Source organism: Vipera berus, assembly GCF_964194415.1.
Source record: "Vipera berus genome assembly, chromosome: 1".
NCBI classification, from domain to species: domain Eukaryota; kingdom Metazoa; phylum Chordata; class Lepidosauria; order Squamata; family Viperidae; genus Vipera; species Vipera berus.
In genome coordinates this window covers 236,141,845-236,160,112 of record NC_138202.1, presented here as the reverse complement: position 1 = coordinate 236,160,112, position 18,268 = coordinate 236,141,845, and the positions used below count along the sequence as shown (strand labels likewise).

General features: G+C 40.6%; 1 protein-coding gene across 1 annotated transcript; it reads right to left on the bottom strand.

The window, feature by feature from the left end:
* Positions 1–3,573: 3,573 nt before the first annotated feature.
* Positions 3,574–17,454, bottom strand: OGFRL1 (opioid growth factor receptor like 1; the record flags this gene model as incomplete). Its single annotated transcript, XM_081325692.1, is given in 9 exon segments — positions 3,574–4,887; positions 5,615–5,760; positions 5,879–5,945; positions 6,037–6,115; positions 6,817–6,898; positions 8,510–8,596; positions 17,046–17,117; positions 17,120–17,178; positions 17,181–17,454. Coding segments are annotated over 9 exon segments (1,617 nt in total). The 3' UTR covers positions 3,574–4,136.
* Positions 17,455–18,268: the final 814 nt, after the last annotated feature.

Sequence of the window (18,268 nt, the reverse complement as noted above, 5' to 3'; positions counted from 1 at the left end):
ACTTAGTTTCTGCCTTACTGCAGCAGCACCACCACCATTAGAATCACAAGCTGGTCTGATCTTAAGTGATGAGTGAACTAGGCAGAAGAAACCTGCCTCCAGAAATAAGGGGAAACAGCTATGGTTTTTAAAAGCTTAGAAGTCAACATTTGAAGCCTGAGTCTGAATCACAAAACTGAGCCAGCAAATATTGAAAATGAAATTGCATCATTTTTTTGGGGGGGGGGGCGAATGTGTAGGAATGAGGGTGCATGTAACAGAAAGAGAGGGAGTTGTAATGTTTTATTACAAAATAACTTCTAATATTCCTTCATTCAAGGAACCTTGTATCCTGCTGCCATTTTAGATGCTTGCTGTCGCTAGAGATTGCTGCATACCAACACTGAAAGGCAGCCAAGAAGTGGCAGGGTATGAAGCATTCATAAAGAGTTCCTTGGTTTTACCAAGAAAAAAATAAATCTGCAAGCTGCTTCATGGTATACATGCTTGGCAAGTGCCTCAGCCACACGTATATCATCTAAAAGGATCATTATCAAAGCAGAATTTGTACCAATTCCCCACCTCCGTGCCATATGCTTGAAAAACATCTACTAAGCCAGATCCAAAGACAATGTAATTATATTTTTGACATTAACAAGACAAAATTCAATCTGTACGTTTTTTTAAACAAAATTTGCACATTTCAAAAAAGGCAGCATTACTTATATTTAAGGAAAATCTTAGAAACAACTGCCACCCCAGGGGTCCAATACTGTTATATTTTAATGCATGTATCCTGCGAGCTTGCAGACAGAGGACTTAACCAAGCACAGTTGGCATACAACAGTCAGTGCTGGTAGGATGGGAAAAACAAATAGCACACAAAAGCTTTATTTGCCATTATTTTTTGTTTCTGTGCATCCCACTTGTGGGAGGAACAATGAAAGATAGGCAAGTATTCTCAGCACAGGCCCACAAAATCTTTGTCGGTGCACGCTGCTGCTCATTAAATTCCAGTAACTGACGATGACCTGGACAGTTGGAGTCAAGTTTTCTAAAAGCCAAATTAGAATTCTTTTAACAGAAGATGGTGCCAAAAGCAGAATTTTCTGGAGTGAAATAAAAATAGAGCTTAACAAACCATTCCTATTACCTGGGAGCCTATTTACTATTTCTACTAGATTGTGGGTTTCTGGACTGATGAGCCATGTTTGCGTTGCACAATTAACCCAGCCTAATACTACCCTCTCTGAACTTCTATAAGCCAGCAGCAGACTACCAGTCAGGCAGTCCCACCTCAATAAGTGACCATCACTTCCTGCTTTTTAAAGTCAGGATCTTTATATCCATTTTGTCCTACATGGCTGCAATCTGAGCATTAGGGGCAGAGAAAGTAAAAACAAGAAAAATAATTAGGAAGAAGTAACTAGAATGGTACCCTGACAGTGCAGCCAGCATGGAGACATGTTTAACTCTTTTCCACAGCCACACTTATAGGGCTGACTTGGAATACCTGGTTTAAGACACAATGACCATGGGATGGATAGGTAGGATGTATTATTTATGTTATTTATCTCTTCACCAGCACCAGTATTACTACCCCTTCCCTCTTACTTCACAGCTAGTTCTCAATTTATGTTCAGAATTGGGATCAGAATTCCCATTGTTAAGCAAGATGGGTTTTTATGCGAGTCATGCCTGACTTTACAACCTTTTTTTGCCATGGCTGCTAAGTGAATCATGCGGACATTAAGCAAACACAGCTTTCCCCATTGCTTTTACTTGTTGGAAGCTGGCTGGGAAGGTTGCAAATGGAGTTCACTTGATCCTGGGACGTTGAACCACTGCAAATGCAAACCAATTGCTAAGCAGCCAAATTTTGATTACATGTCCAGGGGAATGCTGTAACAGTTGTTACAGTACGAGGGGCAACTGTAAATCACTTTATGTGGTGTTTTTTTTTAAGCTTCAAATGATTTCTAAATGAATGGTTGCAAGTTGAGAACTACCTGTAGTTTAGCATGTCATGCAAACAGTTCTTGAGCTTGTGGGACAAAAGCACTAACGCATACATACAAGCTCTTTCCTGTTCTTAACCCAAACTAATATCACAAATAAGCCCAATTGCATAGATTACTATTTTATTAAATGTCTCCTCATCTACAAGGTTTTTTGATTTGGGGAAGGATAATTAAACTGTATATATTAAGAGTGTTATAACTTTGATAAGAGAGCTATGTTGACTCACTAGCAGGCCCTATGACTTTGAAAAAGAATCTTTCTAGCTCTGGCAACGTCTTTCGAGTCCTTTGCATTAATAGACTTCAACTTTTAGACTTGTAACTCCTTCCCTGGGAATACTTCCTGGGTCAGAGGTGAAGAGAGGGAGAAGCAAGCAAGAGAACAGTGAGATGCCTTGTGCAAATATCAACACGCTTAGAAGGATTTCCTGCAGTAAACTCCCAACAGTGAAGTTATTGGTAGGAGTTTTCAGAAAGGCTGGGAGAAAAATAAGATGAAAGCTCCTGTCTATAAAGGGCTTTTTAAATCCGTTCTGAAACTATAGGAAGGTCATATTTAAAATAGTGTTTTTCTGTCCTAGAAAAGCTGGCTACACACAATTTTTTTTGGGTCTTTGCAATGTTTAAATTTTCCTGTTTTATACGAAAGCCTTTATCCACAGGAATGAAACCCCTCAAGGGGAATGATTCCCTCCTAACCAGTGATTGCTCCAGATACTGAAGTAAACATGGACGAAAGGTGATTAGGGGACTGGAGGCTAAAACATTATAAAGGCATGGTTGCTGGAATTGGGTATGTGTAGTTTAATGAAGAGAAGGACAAGGGGGGACATGATAGCAGTGTTCCAATATCTCAGGGGCTGCCACAAAGAAGAAGGAGTCAAGCTATTCTCCAACACGCCCGAAGGCAGGACAAGAAGCAATGGATGGAAACTAATCAAGGAGAAAAGCAACCTGGAACCAAGGAGAAACTTCCTGACAGTCAGAACAATTAACCAGTGGAACAACCTGCCTCCAGAAGTGATGAATGCTCCAACACTGGAAGTTTTTAAGAAGAGACTGGCCAGCCATTTGTCTGAAATGGTATAGGGTTTCCTACCTGAGCAGGGGGTTGGACTAGATGACCTCCAAGGTCCCTTCCAACTTTCTTATTAAGAAATGCTTACCTTCATTCTCAGAGTGTGCAACTCCATGCAAAGAATGACAACAAAAAGGAAGGGGGAATGAAGTGAGATAATAAATAATGGAAAGCAGAAAGCATACAAGCAGAATGTATTTTACCCCATTTTATATTCACAATAACTTTGCTGATGTGTCATGACGATAAATGAGTATTCCCTTCCCAAGTTTTCATTTGGAATATCGCACCTGAGCAAGGTGTTATTATTTATTTTAAAACAATTTAAATACTGTATACCGTATTCTCTTAACAGCTCTGAATCCCATTTTTCCAACACTTCATTCAGTACGTTGTATTAAAAAGGAGATATCAAAAGAAATGGCAACAACAAACTTGGTAAGAGTATGTTGGGAGGCTGGTATGCAAATGCTAGTGATTTGCTACTTTGCTGTATTTTCTCATTAATAACCTAGGGAAATTAATTACGAGTTCTAATAGTCAAGCTTGAAAAGGAGCTGAATTAATATAGTTTGCCCGGTGTGATTCAAGGCTGCGCTTGACTTTAGCTCAAGTCTCTGAGGTCCACTTTCTGTGTTAAATAAGAATACAGCTAAATTCCAAGCAGTGGTAGGCACTCTAAATATTAGCATGGTTATCTGCTGAAGAGACACTGACTTTGGCTCCTTGGAAGTCTATCTTGCATCCTTATTTTGAAAAGAAAGCCTTAGAGTTAATTAAAAGAGTTTAAATAAAATACACAATAAAATAAATGTTAGGTTTTTATGCATAGGAAACAGATTTAAAGGAAGTTTTTTTTTTTAAGACTTAAGCAATATGCAGTTTGTAAGCTTAATAAAACAGTTGGGAGAAGTACAAACCGTGAACAAATTAAAGAAGCAACAGCCCCACAGTGGCTAAGCTGATGTAGCCAGCACTGGATCCAATATCAAAGACCTCTCGCTCCTTAACAATTTTCTACAAGTGAAAAACCATTTTGTCATAAGCGGTAGAAGATTTCACTCTTTATTTCTTACAGATGAGCTCGCCAGGTTTTTATCCTTACATATATTGTCTTGCATATCTGATGACAGATTTGTTGAATTGTTTTTAGTCTCGCATGAATCTTTTTCTATATCTTCCAAATGTTTGCAGTCTTGGCTAACATTTTCCTTGTTTTTGCCTTTATGTTTTTTTAAATGAGAAACAGTCTCCTTCTGACTCAAAGGCTCAACGATGTCCATTTTAGAGTTCTGACATTCAGCACTACTATTTTTTACCGTACTGCCCTGCTTAACAACTTCAGGGGAGCTGGTTTTCTTACTCTGATCACTATCTGTACCATTTTTAATATGCTCTGTCTTTTTCTCGTCATTCGTTTTATTCCTTGAGTTACAAATTTCAGATACGTTCTTAAGATCTTTTGTCTTTTTATGTTTACAAGTAGAGCTGTTAGGAAGGGACACTGGTGAAGCCAGCTTTTTACTTGGTTTGCTTCCTTCCGGCTTCTGTTTCCTGGGTGGCCCCCATATGAAATGGTCAGAAGGTGTGTAGTGCTGTTGGGCAAACCGTAGGAGCTTTCTCCTCTCTCTTCGATCTCTAATGGTGTACACAAAATATTCCAGAGCGCTCTGTTTAATATTGGGGATGGTTTCTTCCACCAGAGCCTCGTGCAGAATCAATTTCACAAGAGGAGGCTTGAAACTCTCATAACCAAGTTCACCAAGGCTCTTCAGAATCCGGGTGATTCTCAGATAATTATGTTGGGATCTGCAAAGAAAGATAAACCAGATTCAAAATGAGAGTTAAAAAAAATATAGCTGAAAAATCGTCACTACTGTACCCTTGACAAAAGAAGGACTAGATGTCAAGTATCAAACAAAAAGTCTCACCCTGATAGATAAATTTCAATCATCTGTTATAGATGTTATGGAATATAAAAGCTGACAAAAGCAGCATTCCTATCTTGAAACACCCCCCCCCTCTTTTTCCCCCCCTGATTGACTGATGTCAGAGACCGATAAACAATGAAAAGAGAACTTAGAACTATATGATAAACTGGATTTGAAACAATTGGTACTAAAAAGGGGATATCAGGTGAATTTCTGCAAGCTAGAGTTGTTTAAAACTTGGCAACCTTTTTAGTGCTTGCCATATTGGTTTTGCAGAGGGAAATCAGAAACCTGTTTAGTCAAACGACTAAGATTTCTGACAACTGGCAACATGTCCACATTTATGTCCATTTGTAGCGTTCCACAGTCACATGACTACATTTTTGTCAAAAAAATTGGCACTTACTGTACGTCTGTTTTTCAGCAAAACTGTGCCCATAGTGAACCACTGGTTTGCTTAATGACCACTCTATTTTACAACCATCACAACTTAAGATCCAAGAGGGGAAGAAAAGTATAACAACTGCTTAGAAAAACAAATCTGGAGAGAATTGTCTGGTTTTGATACTAACAGCTCTCAGGCATCTTCTGAAGACCTTACTTACTCATTCAAGTGCTGGAATCTTTCTTGCCAGTTAGCAGCTCGTGCCACATTCCCAGTTTTATCGATTAATTTTATCCCAAAAAACTCCAGCATCATCTTGTAAGCTAACAGGAATCTTCGGATCGCTTCTTTCGTTTTTTTGAACTCCTGTAACAGATATTTTTTTTTTGCAAGAACGCACAAACACCAAGAGCATTAAATATACAAAGTTATTCTAGTTCAAATGATTAAATATTAGCATTACATTATGAATTAGATGCTTTACCTCAATTTCACAGGTGGTTAATTCTTTTGCATAGAAATTCAGTCCTTGCTCCCTGAGTGGAAACAACCTACATTTAAAACAGATTTACAAGTTTTTCTGAAACTGAAATGACTTTAACCAATTTATTAAAAAGAAATTAAAAAGTAAAAGATACCAACCACTGTATGTAAGTGTGATTGTGTTCCAACTTTTCATAATCTCCTTTCCATTTATTCAGGACCTCTTCAATATAAACCCCTATAAATATACCAAGCAACATAACCTTCTAAATACCATTCAGGAATTCAGTGTAAATGTAAGTACAAGTAAAAATCTAAAAAAAGCAATTTTTAGATTAGTTTTAGTACTTATTGTTTAGTACTTGTTTTAGTAATTGTTAAAATGAACACAATATTCTTTCAATGGTTGAAGGACAAGAAAATATATGGGATTAACTATTGCCAAAGATCAAACAATGTCCTTTACCCTTCTTTACCTGTTGAAGACCTCCAAAGTCCCTTCCATCTCTATGATTCTATGATACTAAGTACACAGACTCATTGATGCAAAGCTAACTTCAGAATCATGGTGCCTCAAAGACCTTCAAAAGGGCATGAGATTTCCTGAAACTTCTAGAAACCTAAGCTGAATCACAGCTGAATCACCTCTTTCCACCATCATGCAGGACAGCAAATCCTCACACACATTGCTGTTCTGAGTCTTAAACTCATGGTAATGCCTCAAAGATATTTTGGGGGTAAAGTCATGGTAAGAACCCTTGCAAACAAGGTGAAGGAGAAATAAACTCAACTTAACATGTCTTATTTCCATCTCAATATGCACAAATACAGTTCTATAAAGTCAAATGCAAAGTGAACCAGTTTGGGCCATCTGATTTATATAAATCTGAAATTGAACTAGGTATAAATGATACATTGATCATGGTACCAATTACTTACCATCAGGTTTAAAGGGAATTTTGTTCTTGTAAAAGCGGAGGTTGCACAAATCATTCTGGTATCTCAGTTCTTTAAAGTTCTGCTGAGCAGAAAGGAAGACAAATGCAAAAATACTCCATAAGAAATAGTCTGTAACGGAAATTATTACAGGTATGTTTTTACGTAATCCAAAGTACAATTTTGCTAGATTAGACTAGAAACAAGATAGATGGATAAAATGTAACAAGATAGACGGATTAAACTTTTTAGGCAATTGGACTTCACATAGATATCTAGCCAAAAAATATAATAATTGTAAATGTATAATTTGAGTTACTAATAGAAGAGAATATTTGTAGCTCAGGGTTGAACTGTGGGTTCCTTGGTGCTCTCTGAGCTTGGCTGTTTTCCTGCAGACATTTAATTACCCAACTAGGTAACATCATCAGTGCTAGAAGGGAGAGCGCCTTGCTCTCTGTTTTTATACTCATAGCATCTCTTATCAGTGTTGGTGGGTATGCTCTTGATGGTTCTTTGATCAGGGTATTCTTTACTACTTGATTGTTGGTCTAGTATTAATCTTGGTATATAGTATGAATTATTAGGCTATCATCTTATAGTCCCTTATTGTTGTGATTCAGGGTCAGCCTGTGGGTTCGGCAGTTGGGTCGGACGACTCAGAGGAGGAGGGGGGTGTTGAAGACCTTGCTGAGGGGGTTGAAGATCTTGCTGATGATAGCCCTCAGCCAGGCCCCTCCCACTTGGTCACCACGGAGACCCAGCTGTGTGAGCCTGACAGCGTGGATGAAGATGACCCACAGCTGGTCCTGTTCAGGGACGCCCGACGCAGGAGGCAGTCAATTAGGAGTAAACAGAGGAAGGCAATGGGGCTTCTCGGAAGGAGGCAGAGAGAAGCCACGCCCTGAACTCTATATAAGGGGAATGTCTGGGAGGGCTGGTTTGCTGAAGGCAACCTCTCGGATGGTTCATGCTTCTTAAAGCTCCGGTTTCTTGGTTCGTGGCTTGTTTGTTTTTGTAGCTATAAATTTGGCAGGCGTAGTTCCAGCCTCTTGCCGTTTGTGGAGGGGTTGTCCCTGCCTTTTCTGCAGGGCCGGTAGCAGGCTGGTACAGAACACTTATTTAGAAGTGGGTCTCACTAAGTTGAGCAAGTCTGATTTTTGAATAGTTACTTACAGTGTAGAATTACCTTATTTAGCTTTAAGTAAAATCTCTTAAACAATCTCAGAAACATAGGTTGCTAGGAGTTGAAAACAACTTGATGACACCTAATCAATCAATGAATCTAAAACATGTTCACACAATAAAGAAAACCACTGAAGTTAAAAAATATATATCTTGCTTTCAAGTAAGCATATATCTCAAATAGCTGATACATAAAATCAATGGCAAAGTGATCACAAGCTCTCTTCATTTCAGTTTCTCATTTAGTTTGTCATTTTTTTTATTTCCATGTGATATGTAACAGAGGCAAATTAGTAACTGCCCTGTAAGAGTTGTGTTATATGGTTCATTTGCTGTTGCCCAGCTCTCTATACAGGTGTCATTAAGAAAAACAATTAACCAATAAACATTTGAAATAAAATATAGTTATATTTTAATAACCCCCATTTTTTCTAAAAAATTAAGGGTTTCCAACTGTAACTGCAAAAGTCTTTATTTTAATAAAAGCTCCCAGAACACAAAATGTTCTTACTGGATATTGATGACGATATTTATATAAGTCTCTTGCAGCATAAAAACTTCTCTTTGGTTTAGCTGTCACATCAACTGAATCATCCCCCTGAAAGAGAAAAAAAAAATCTCAGTGAGAAGCAGCAGAATGAGCATAACCATTTAAGTTAAATCGTCCTGCCGGTAATCCTTGATTTACGACCACAATTGGGACTAGAATTTCCATTGCTAAGAAGATGGTTGTTTAAATGAGTCGAGCCTGATTTTATGACCTTTTTTTGCCATGTTTGTTAAGCAAAAGGCTGCAGTTGTTAAGTGAATCACATGGTGACTGTTGGAAGCTAGCTGGGAAGGTCACAAATGTGTCCCTGGAACACTGCAATCATCATAAATACATACCAGCTGTCAGGAGTCTGAATTTTGATCACGTGACAGTGGGGAATATACTGTAGCAAGCCTAAGAGGGAGAATTGGTCATAAGTAATTTTTTCCAGTGCCATTGTAACTTCAAACAATCACTAAATAAATAAATGGTTGTAAGTCGAGGACTACTTGTATATGGAACATTTGGCAGCACAAACTTAATATTATTTCTACACCACCACTTTAATTATTTATACATCACCCTTCCATTTTCCCACCCTGGTTCTTTTTCTTTTGTTTTTGAGTTCCTCTCCAACCGTGATTCTTATATCCTCCACCCCAGATCTCCTGCAGCCTTGAGGATCTTCCAAAAGAACTCTACTTGAGGTCTACAAATTCCAGGTATGACTGCCCCAACAAAATGTTAATGGACACCACAAGTAGGCAACCTGGAAGTTTTACGACCATGTGTATCAGTAAGCTTTTTCAAGGAATCTTATTTGTCTTCAAGACTAAGATTTGATGTTTCCCATTCTATGGCTTTGATAACAAGCAACGGCACTATTCAGTCTGGTTACCTCTCTCAAAAAAGTTACTTGAGCAAACTAGCTTGGGTTAAGTTTATACATTGTGCTAAGTTGCATACAATGCTTATAATCCAGATTGTAACGTACTAAGCTAAACAGTGTAAGAGAGTCGTTGAAGAAATTGAGTAAATAGTTGTTCAAAAGCAACTGTCCCAATTAAGAGGGGGCTCCAGCAGGGAATTAGTCTTGGACACATTATGTAAACACAAGAGGGCAAGATCTGACCCCCTCCTCCAATGCATTTGAACCTTATCTTGTCTTACTCAGGTGAAAGCTGCAGTCTGGAGAGATTCCTATAAAATAGGCATAGAACAATAAAGTAGCTAGACAATCACACAAACTGACATGAACCCAGTTTTTATATAAACCAAGATGTAAATATTATAGATTTTAGTGTGGTACTCCTACTTTTTTGAAACCATTGTCATTATGGAAATTGGAAGACCTATGTAATTAATGTAGGAACTATAACGTATTCATTGTCATATAATTTTCATATAACTGACTTTGAAGGCAGTCCTGTAAAATACTGGAAAGATGAAGTCAGAACAACTAAGCACCAATTTTTGAGCAATCACTGACCAGTTACATTAAAAGAATGAAACTGTTCTGTATTACAAATTAACATGACATATTTCTTTATTAACAAATTTAAAAAACATGTAAGAACTATGTTGCATTCTTATGGTCTTAGTTCCAGATACAGCTTTTAAAGTATTTGATAAATTTCTTTTCTCCTCAACTCTTCTTCTAGAATATTAAGATACTTAGAATGCTTGTCTATAATCTGCTGGTTACTAATATTTTTTCTTCAATTGGGATGGGGGGAATATTAATGGGGTTATCCGTGGGAATGCCTTTTCCAAGAGTCTCTACTCATCCAAATCGATCTACCGGAATGAGCACGCTGCATATCCCATCAGCCAAAGAGTACTGGCTGCCAGGGACAAGAAGATGAGCTTTTCCTACAGTGGCCTCTGTTGTTGGAAACATCCTTCTTTTACAGCAGGGGTCCCCAACCTATGGGAATGGCTGGCTGGTGCATGCACGCGTGTGCGCGCACTCCCTGCCACTCGTGCTAGCGTCCGTGGCCCCATTTGCGCATGCACAAAGGCAGGAATGAGGCTGCTAGCGCCGGGTGGGTGTGCACGGCCCATTTGCGAATGCGTGAATGGGGCTGCTAGTGCCATGCCAGTGCATGTGGCACCGTTTGTGTGTGCGCTTGCGCGTGCACCAATTTGAAACCTGTTCTCCTTCCCTCTGGGCCACGAGCTGGGAAAGGTTGGAGACCTCGGCTTTAGAGATTAGAATGGCCCCAACCCTGGCAGCCTTTCGTAAGGCCCTAATAAATGGCCTACGTTCCCGAGCCGGACGTGCTGAATGCCCCCCCCCCAGCTTTTTCTAGCTTTATTGCTAACTGGCCAGGTATCTCAGCTGCTATGTGTATTTATTTTGGATGTTTTTGTTTTTAATTTTTTTTATTGTTTTAAAATGTTTTTAGTACTTTTATCGTAATATTTTTTGAATTGTAAGCCACCCAGAGCCATTGACTGAATGAACAGCTATAGAAATTGAACGAATGAATGAATGAATGAATGAATGAATGAAGTGACAATTTCTGGTCCTGAAGCAGCATAATAAAGCTAACTAAAGTAATTGTTCATGGATAGCCAAATGCTACAACTTACATCAATTTAAAGCTTTGTGATCTGTGTGAGTTCAAATGGTGTCATTCAATACCTTCCCATAACTAAGGTATTTTAGACACTCTAAGTATCTCATAACATGGAAATATGACAGAACTGATGCCATCAAATGGAATACAGGTAGTCCTCAATTTATAACAGTTCATTCAATGAGCGTTCAAAGTTACAACAGCATTGAAAAAAGTGATTTATGAAGGTTTTTCACACCGTCCCAGAATTCTCATGGTCATGTGATCAAAATTCAGATACTTGGCAACTGACTCATATTTATGACAGTTGTAATGTTCTGGGTTCATGTGATCACCTTTTGTGGCTTTCTGACAAGCAAAGTCAATGGGGAAGTCAGATTCACTTAACAACTGTGTTGCTAACCTAACAACTGCAGTGATTCACTTAACAATTGTGGCAAGATCGTAAAATGCAGCAAATCTCATTTAACAACTGTCTCACTTAGCAACAGAAATTTTGAGCTCAATTGTGGTCATAGGTTGAGGACTACCTAAACCAACTGAAAATAATTATTATCCATGGAAAAAATCATATACTAATAGCTTATAAAATGTGATATCTATCTATCTATCTATCTATCTATCTATCTATCTATCTATCTATCTATCTATCTATCTATCTATCTATCTATCTATCATCCATCCATCCATCCAGTATGCTGTCCATCTCACCAGAGGTGAAGGATTCAGTGAATTTTTGTGCTGCTGATGTTGGTTTGTGTCAATAGAACAAGCTACCCCTTTCTCTGTTCTGGAGGTTTGGAGACCACTCAGAACAAATCTCAGAAAGTATGAGGTGAGTTACAAAGAGATCAGGAGAAGAAATCATATTGTACAGTTACATCGTATTGGAATAAACTTAACTAAAAAGCTAAGTGTGCAAAATTGTATCTCAGTTTAAAAAATAGATAACATTAAGATAAGTATGAAAGCTGTAGGAGCTAAAGAGTCTTTTGTGCCAGGCAATGGCTAGAGTACAGTTAGACTTTTGTAAAACAATATTCAAATGTACAGAATTGGCTGTGAAATCTCAGAGCAATCTTTGGAATGTCACTGTTTGCCTCATCGGCAGTCAGTAATCATGCCTCATAGTCTGAGAAATATTTTTAAAATCTTGGAACTGTTCACATGCAGAGTACTACTATGAAAGCAACTCCTAAACCTTTCTCTGCATACTAAAGGCTTCCACTGGAGAAAGCTTCACAAAATTCATCACAATAAACTTTAAAATAGCAGTGTAAAGTTGAATATTGCCAAGTCGAAGCACACCCGTATCTGGAAAAGGGTGAATGCAGTTTTAGAGAGGAATCTATTGCATGAACCTTGAAAACACAGAACTGCAATATACCTAGGTGCACCTGTTCCCCTACTCAAAGCTAACTTGAATAAACAGCATAAAACAACAGGTACAAGCCTGTTCACAAAGGAGTATTTCATTTCCTTATTATACTGGGGACTTCGTTTTAATATGGACAGGAAGTTGTGGGTGTAGGACTGAGACACTGGATCAAAACATATTACAGCAATTCCAAACCAACTCAATTGTTCAACATTTGTGCACCATTCATTTCCTATTCCATTTACACACACACACACACACACACACACACACACACACACAGAGTCAATTAATTGTAGGGCCACATTAATTTTTGTAATTATGTGCTTGGAATCACCAAATATTTTCCTGACAATATCTATAGAAGATAAATACTTTAAAAATAGGTGTCTTTTTTGTATTCTTGAGAACCTATTCGATGCCACTGCCATTTTCTGCCCTTGGCTGATTTAGGCAAAAAATTGGTGACAAGGAAATAGCAAGGTTGTAGGCTAGATCAGAGGTCCCCAACCTTTTGGGCACCAGGGACCGGTTACAGGACAAGAGGTTTTTCCGCGAACTGGAGGGGGTGTGGCTTTGTGTGCTGCCTGCATCCTGAGGATGGGGCTTTGCTTGTTTGTGTGGCCTGGTTGCTGGCATGCTGCAGCCCGGTACTGGTCCACGGACCGGGGGTTGGGGACCCCTGGGCTAGATTGCAAAAATTAAAAATCTATCCCAGAAGAAACCAATTGGAACCAAGTTATGTACAATTGCCAAGAAAATTATATTAATGTGTCTATAAACTCACCAGTGAAATTTGGTTCAAAGTAACTTTTCCTTTTAACATGATGTTGCACGCATTTTATCCAACAAGAGGAAAATCTCCCTAAACAAAATGAAATACCATAAACGCTCTAGTGATTGAATCCATATCCTTGTTTATCTTTCATACAGAGAAAGTGGGACTGATGATGACACAAATTAGGTTTTCTAAACTACAGGTTGTTCTTGAGTTGCAACCATTCATTTAGTGACAGTATGAAATTACAACGGCACTGAAAAAAGTGACTTATGACCATTTTTCACACTTACGACCATTGAAGCATATCCGTGGTTGCATGGTCAAAATTCAGATGCTTGGCAAATAGTTCATATTACAGTTGCAGTATTGCAGGGTCACCTTTTTGCAATGTTCTGACAAGCAAAGGCAATGGGGGAAGCCAGATTCACTTAGCAATTGTGTTACTAACTTAACTGCAGTGATTCACTTAACAGCTGTGTCAAGAAAGGTTGTAAAATGAGGCAAAACTCTTTCAACAACCATCACGCTTAGCAACAGAAATTTTGGGCTCAAGTGTAGTCATAAGTCAAGGACTACCTTATTAGCTATCCTGATGGCATCGAGACATTAAATAAGATGTGTGTGTGTATTGCCTAGGGCCCTAAATTGAGACTAGTGCAAGACACACTTTGATTGAAATATCTGTAAATATTAAAAACACTTGAATGAAGACTAAACTATTTATGGAGGGTTAAGAAAGAATATGCAAGAGCAAATCCAGAATCAGGGTCGATGTTTTCTGATGTTAGCAACATTCACATAGACTTCAGCTGGGGTTTGGTTCAGAGCTGCAGATTAGGAAATAATAAGCACCCTTACAGTGCAATGCTACCATACAGTATATCTATTCAGAAATCAGTCACATTGTTTTCAAGAAGGCTTACTCCCACGTAAGTGCACACAGGCTGGCATCCATTCTGTTTTAGTGGCTCTTCCTTTTCATTAGTCATACTTCTATTCTTAACCACATTGTATTAGATAAAGCACGTTAATCATTATCCATCATTTTTAAAGACTGGAGCCTCCCAGAGATCCAGAATAAAGCTGAGAGAGAGATTTGCATCTCTGCATCTCAACAATATTGAGCTAGTCAGGAACTTTACCAACTACATAAGAAGATAGCCAGGCAAACTAATACAACTGCATTTATTACTGTATTGTGTATTGTACTGCATTATAAGCTTATTATTTCCTGTAACAGTTTTATTAGTTCCTTTTACAATTAAAGTAACACTAATTATTATTCTCATTATCTAGAGTAGTTGGGAGCTGGGCCATGTTGAATTAAAATATCTACCTTTTGCAAACACCTTGGAATGAAGACTGTTTTATGTATGTGTTTCTTGGGGATGCATCTTTTAGGAAATATATAGCTATTACTAAAGACATAGTTCATACCAATCTTTAGCTATAAATCGTGTTTTGTTCTCTCAGTATTTCTGGGCAGTGGTTACTTTCAGCCGCCAGGTTTCTACTAGCGTCCAGCCCCTTACAAACTAGTATGTGGTAAATGAAAGGAATGAGTGAGGATTACTATATGATTCTAGTACCATTAACATTATGCAAGTGGATTTAAAATGATTATTGAAATAGAAGTGTTAGCCAGAAGAGAGGTAGCAAGTTTATAATGACAGTCTTTTGCCTGAATAATCCGAGCCTAATGCAAATACAGTTCCACAGATTATTTGGTATAGTCAACTCAAGTGAAATCCAAGTTGAATTCAAATCCTGCCTTTCTACCCATGATCAAAAGGTGAACTATTTAAAGCATCTATAATGTTAAAAAAAAGGATGAAGTAATTTAAATGCACTGATGTTGTGAAGTAGGGCTAAGAGAAGTAGTTGCACAGGAACTCGTAATTCAGTGTAGAAGTTATATTTTCAAAATTAAGTTTTCTTACACCTAAAATTCAAATTTAGAAACTACATTATAGTTTGAAAAGTGCAATACTGTTATAATTTTCAAGTTTAATAAAACAAAAACCAAAGTAGATGTATAGAGAAGACAAGAACTGCTGGAAAATAATTATTAAATAAAAATAGTGAAAAGTTTACAGTACAACATTTATAGAATGTTTTCTTTCCATCTTTTAAGAAAAAATGCTAATCTCTGAATTTTATCAACACACAAAATAGTACAGATTTCTCATTATATATTTTTGTCCTTTGCTAAATTCCAGAAATGTTTTAATTAAAAATATATATCTATCCAAAAGACATCATTTATGTATATGTCCATTAAATTTAGTGGGACTCCCTGATGAGACATATACAGGATTGCACTGCAAAGCACTTATTGGAATGATTTCAGAAAACAAATCCAGACAGATGTTTCCAGTGTGCAACCAGAACACACAGACACACAGACACACACACACACACACATCCCTCTGTATGTATGTGCCTATGAGAAACTTGAATGTAAAGTTGTCTGAAATTTGGCCGTTTCCTATACTTTACAGTAGTCATTCTAACATTAGTGCTTTTTTGTAAAAGAAAAAGGTGCCAGAACTCACACATGTCATACAGGTTCCATCCAAAAAAGGTTGCCGGAACTGCGTTCTGAGCGTTCTATGACAAAAAAAGCCCTGCTAACATTTTATATTCAAATAGTCAAAATATACCCTTTGTGATTACTTTTTCTTTTAACATGCTGTTAAGACTGTGAATTGAAAACCCCATTGAAAAGTAACCTCTCACTAGAGAGTTTCCCAGAAGAGCATAAAGATAAAAATATATCCATTTTGAGTTTTTTTTAAAAAAAGAAACCATCAGAGAATTTGATAAAAGCAGGAGAACACCAATATATTATCTCTCTTGAAGACTCTTATTAAGTTATTTTAGTTGAAACTCGTATCCCATAGGTAAAACTGCTAAACTTGTAAGCCGCCCTGAGTCTTCGGAGAAGGGCGGGATATAAATGGAATTAAAATTAAAAAATAAAAATAAAAATAAAAAGCATAGAAACAGTGGACTCAACCGTCAGACCCCCCCCCAAGCAAATCTTAAGTTCTGAAATTGCGTTTTGTCTTCTTCCTACGCAACGGTTCTCTGAAGTAAGAGGTCGCAGAAGGGAAAGCAACTTGGATTAGGCACGTCTTGTGATTCTTCATGTTAAAATCCTCAGAGCGAAAACCAGGCCGGTTTGTTCCGTCTGCCAAGGAGGAAGGAAATATAAACCCCAACCTCCCTCCACACAGCTCCCCTTTCCACACCAGGGAAACGGGCGCGACAGGAAGGAAAACAAAAAAAAACCCAGGCGGAATGACCAGGCTGGGGCAAGAGATCGCCAACTCAGCCCACGCTCCGCGCCTTTTCCTCAACCTCGCCCACCCGTCGAGCCCATTTTCTAACACCGAGGATGTCTGTGTGTGTGTGTGTGTGTGTGTGTGTGTGTGTGTGCGCGCCGTAGGCACGCCTAGCTTCCAAGTCACAAAGCCTGCAAATATTTCAAGGGGTGGGGAGGGAGGCAGCGAAGGAGAAAAGCCAGGGTGCGGGAGAAAAAGGAGCCAGGAACCCCACGGGGAGGGGAGGGGAGGGGAAGGGGGGTCCCTTGTAACCTTGGCTTCCGCGACCCGCCATCCGCGGCCAGCCCGCCCAGGGAAGCGACGGCCAACCTTGGAGAGACCCCGGAGCTTTCCAAGGCGAGCGCCAACGGCGCCGTCCAGGAAGCGGCGAGGAAGAGCTCCAGCGCGCCCCTCCGCCCGCCAGAAGTTTGCCAGGGTCCTGGCTTACCTGTTCGGGCCCGGGCTCTTCGCTCTCTCCCTGCTCCCTGCCCTCGGCTTCGTCTTCTTCGGCCACCCCGTCTCCTCCTGCCTTTTCTCCTCCTCCTTCTCCACCTCCTCTTCTTCCTCTTCCACGGCAGCCCTTCGCGGCTCTCGGCGGCTTCCGGCCGGCCGCCTGTCGCAGGGAGCGGTTCCTCCGCCGGCGCCGGCTGCTGCTGCTGTCGCCGCCGCCGCTGCTGCCGGTCAGCCGCTGGGTCGTCGTCCCCCTCGCCGCCGCCGCCGCCCGCCTGCTCCAGCGGTGGCCCTTCTTCCCCGCCGGGGTCCTGCAGCTCCGGCTCCGAATCCGTCTCCCAAGTCGAGTCGCAGTCTTCCACCGTGGTGGGCTCCTTGAAGCTGACTCCGCTCAGCAAACTGCCCATCGGAGAAGCAGCACTGCGGGAGCTCGGCGAGCGCCCCCCTCCCCACCGCCGCCCGCTCTTTCCTCCCCTCCGAGGACGCAAAGGGGGTGGGTGGGTGGGGAGATCGGCCGGTCCAGAAGCGGGCTCGGAAGAACGCTGTTCCTGGAGGCCGGCGGGGAGGGTGGTGGTGGTGGTGGTGGTGGCCGCGCCGGGACGCCACAGCCGAGCGGCAGAAAGCCACAAGGAGGTCGAGGAGGGGGGCGGCGGCGGTCAGACGCAGAAGGGAGAAGCGACAACAGCTCGGCTCCTTCCTTCCTTCCTTCCTCCCTTCCTTCCTCAGTCCCCAACCCGCAAACACGCGCGGGGGTGGGGGAGGAATCGAGAGGAGGAGCTGAATGCTCCGGGATTTCCACAGGAAATACTGAAGCCGGCCCTCCCTTGGCCGCTGCAGCGGCGGCGGCAGTAGGAGCAGCAGCAGCAGCAGCAGGTGCTGCCCGAAGGAGGAAGCCGAACGGGGCGTTTCGCCGCCGAGCAAGCCGGGGAGGTGCGCGGCGAGTTTGGCGCGACGCACGTGCCGGCCTCTAGAACAGCGTTTCCCAACCTTAGGAACTTGAAGATGCGTGGACTTCAACTCCCAGAATTCCCCAGCCAGCTATGCTGGCTGGGGAATTCTGGGAGTTGAAGTCCACGCATCTTCAAGTTCCTAAGGTTGGGAAACGCTGCTCTAGAACTTCTCTCTCCCTCGCTCGCCGCCCCTCGTCGGGGCCGCCTTGAGGTCGGGGCCGTAGGCCTCTGACGAGCCTTGGAGAGCCCGAAGAGAGGAGGGGAGGGAGGA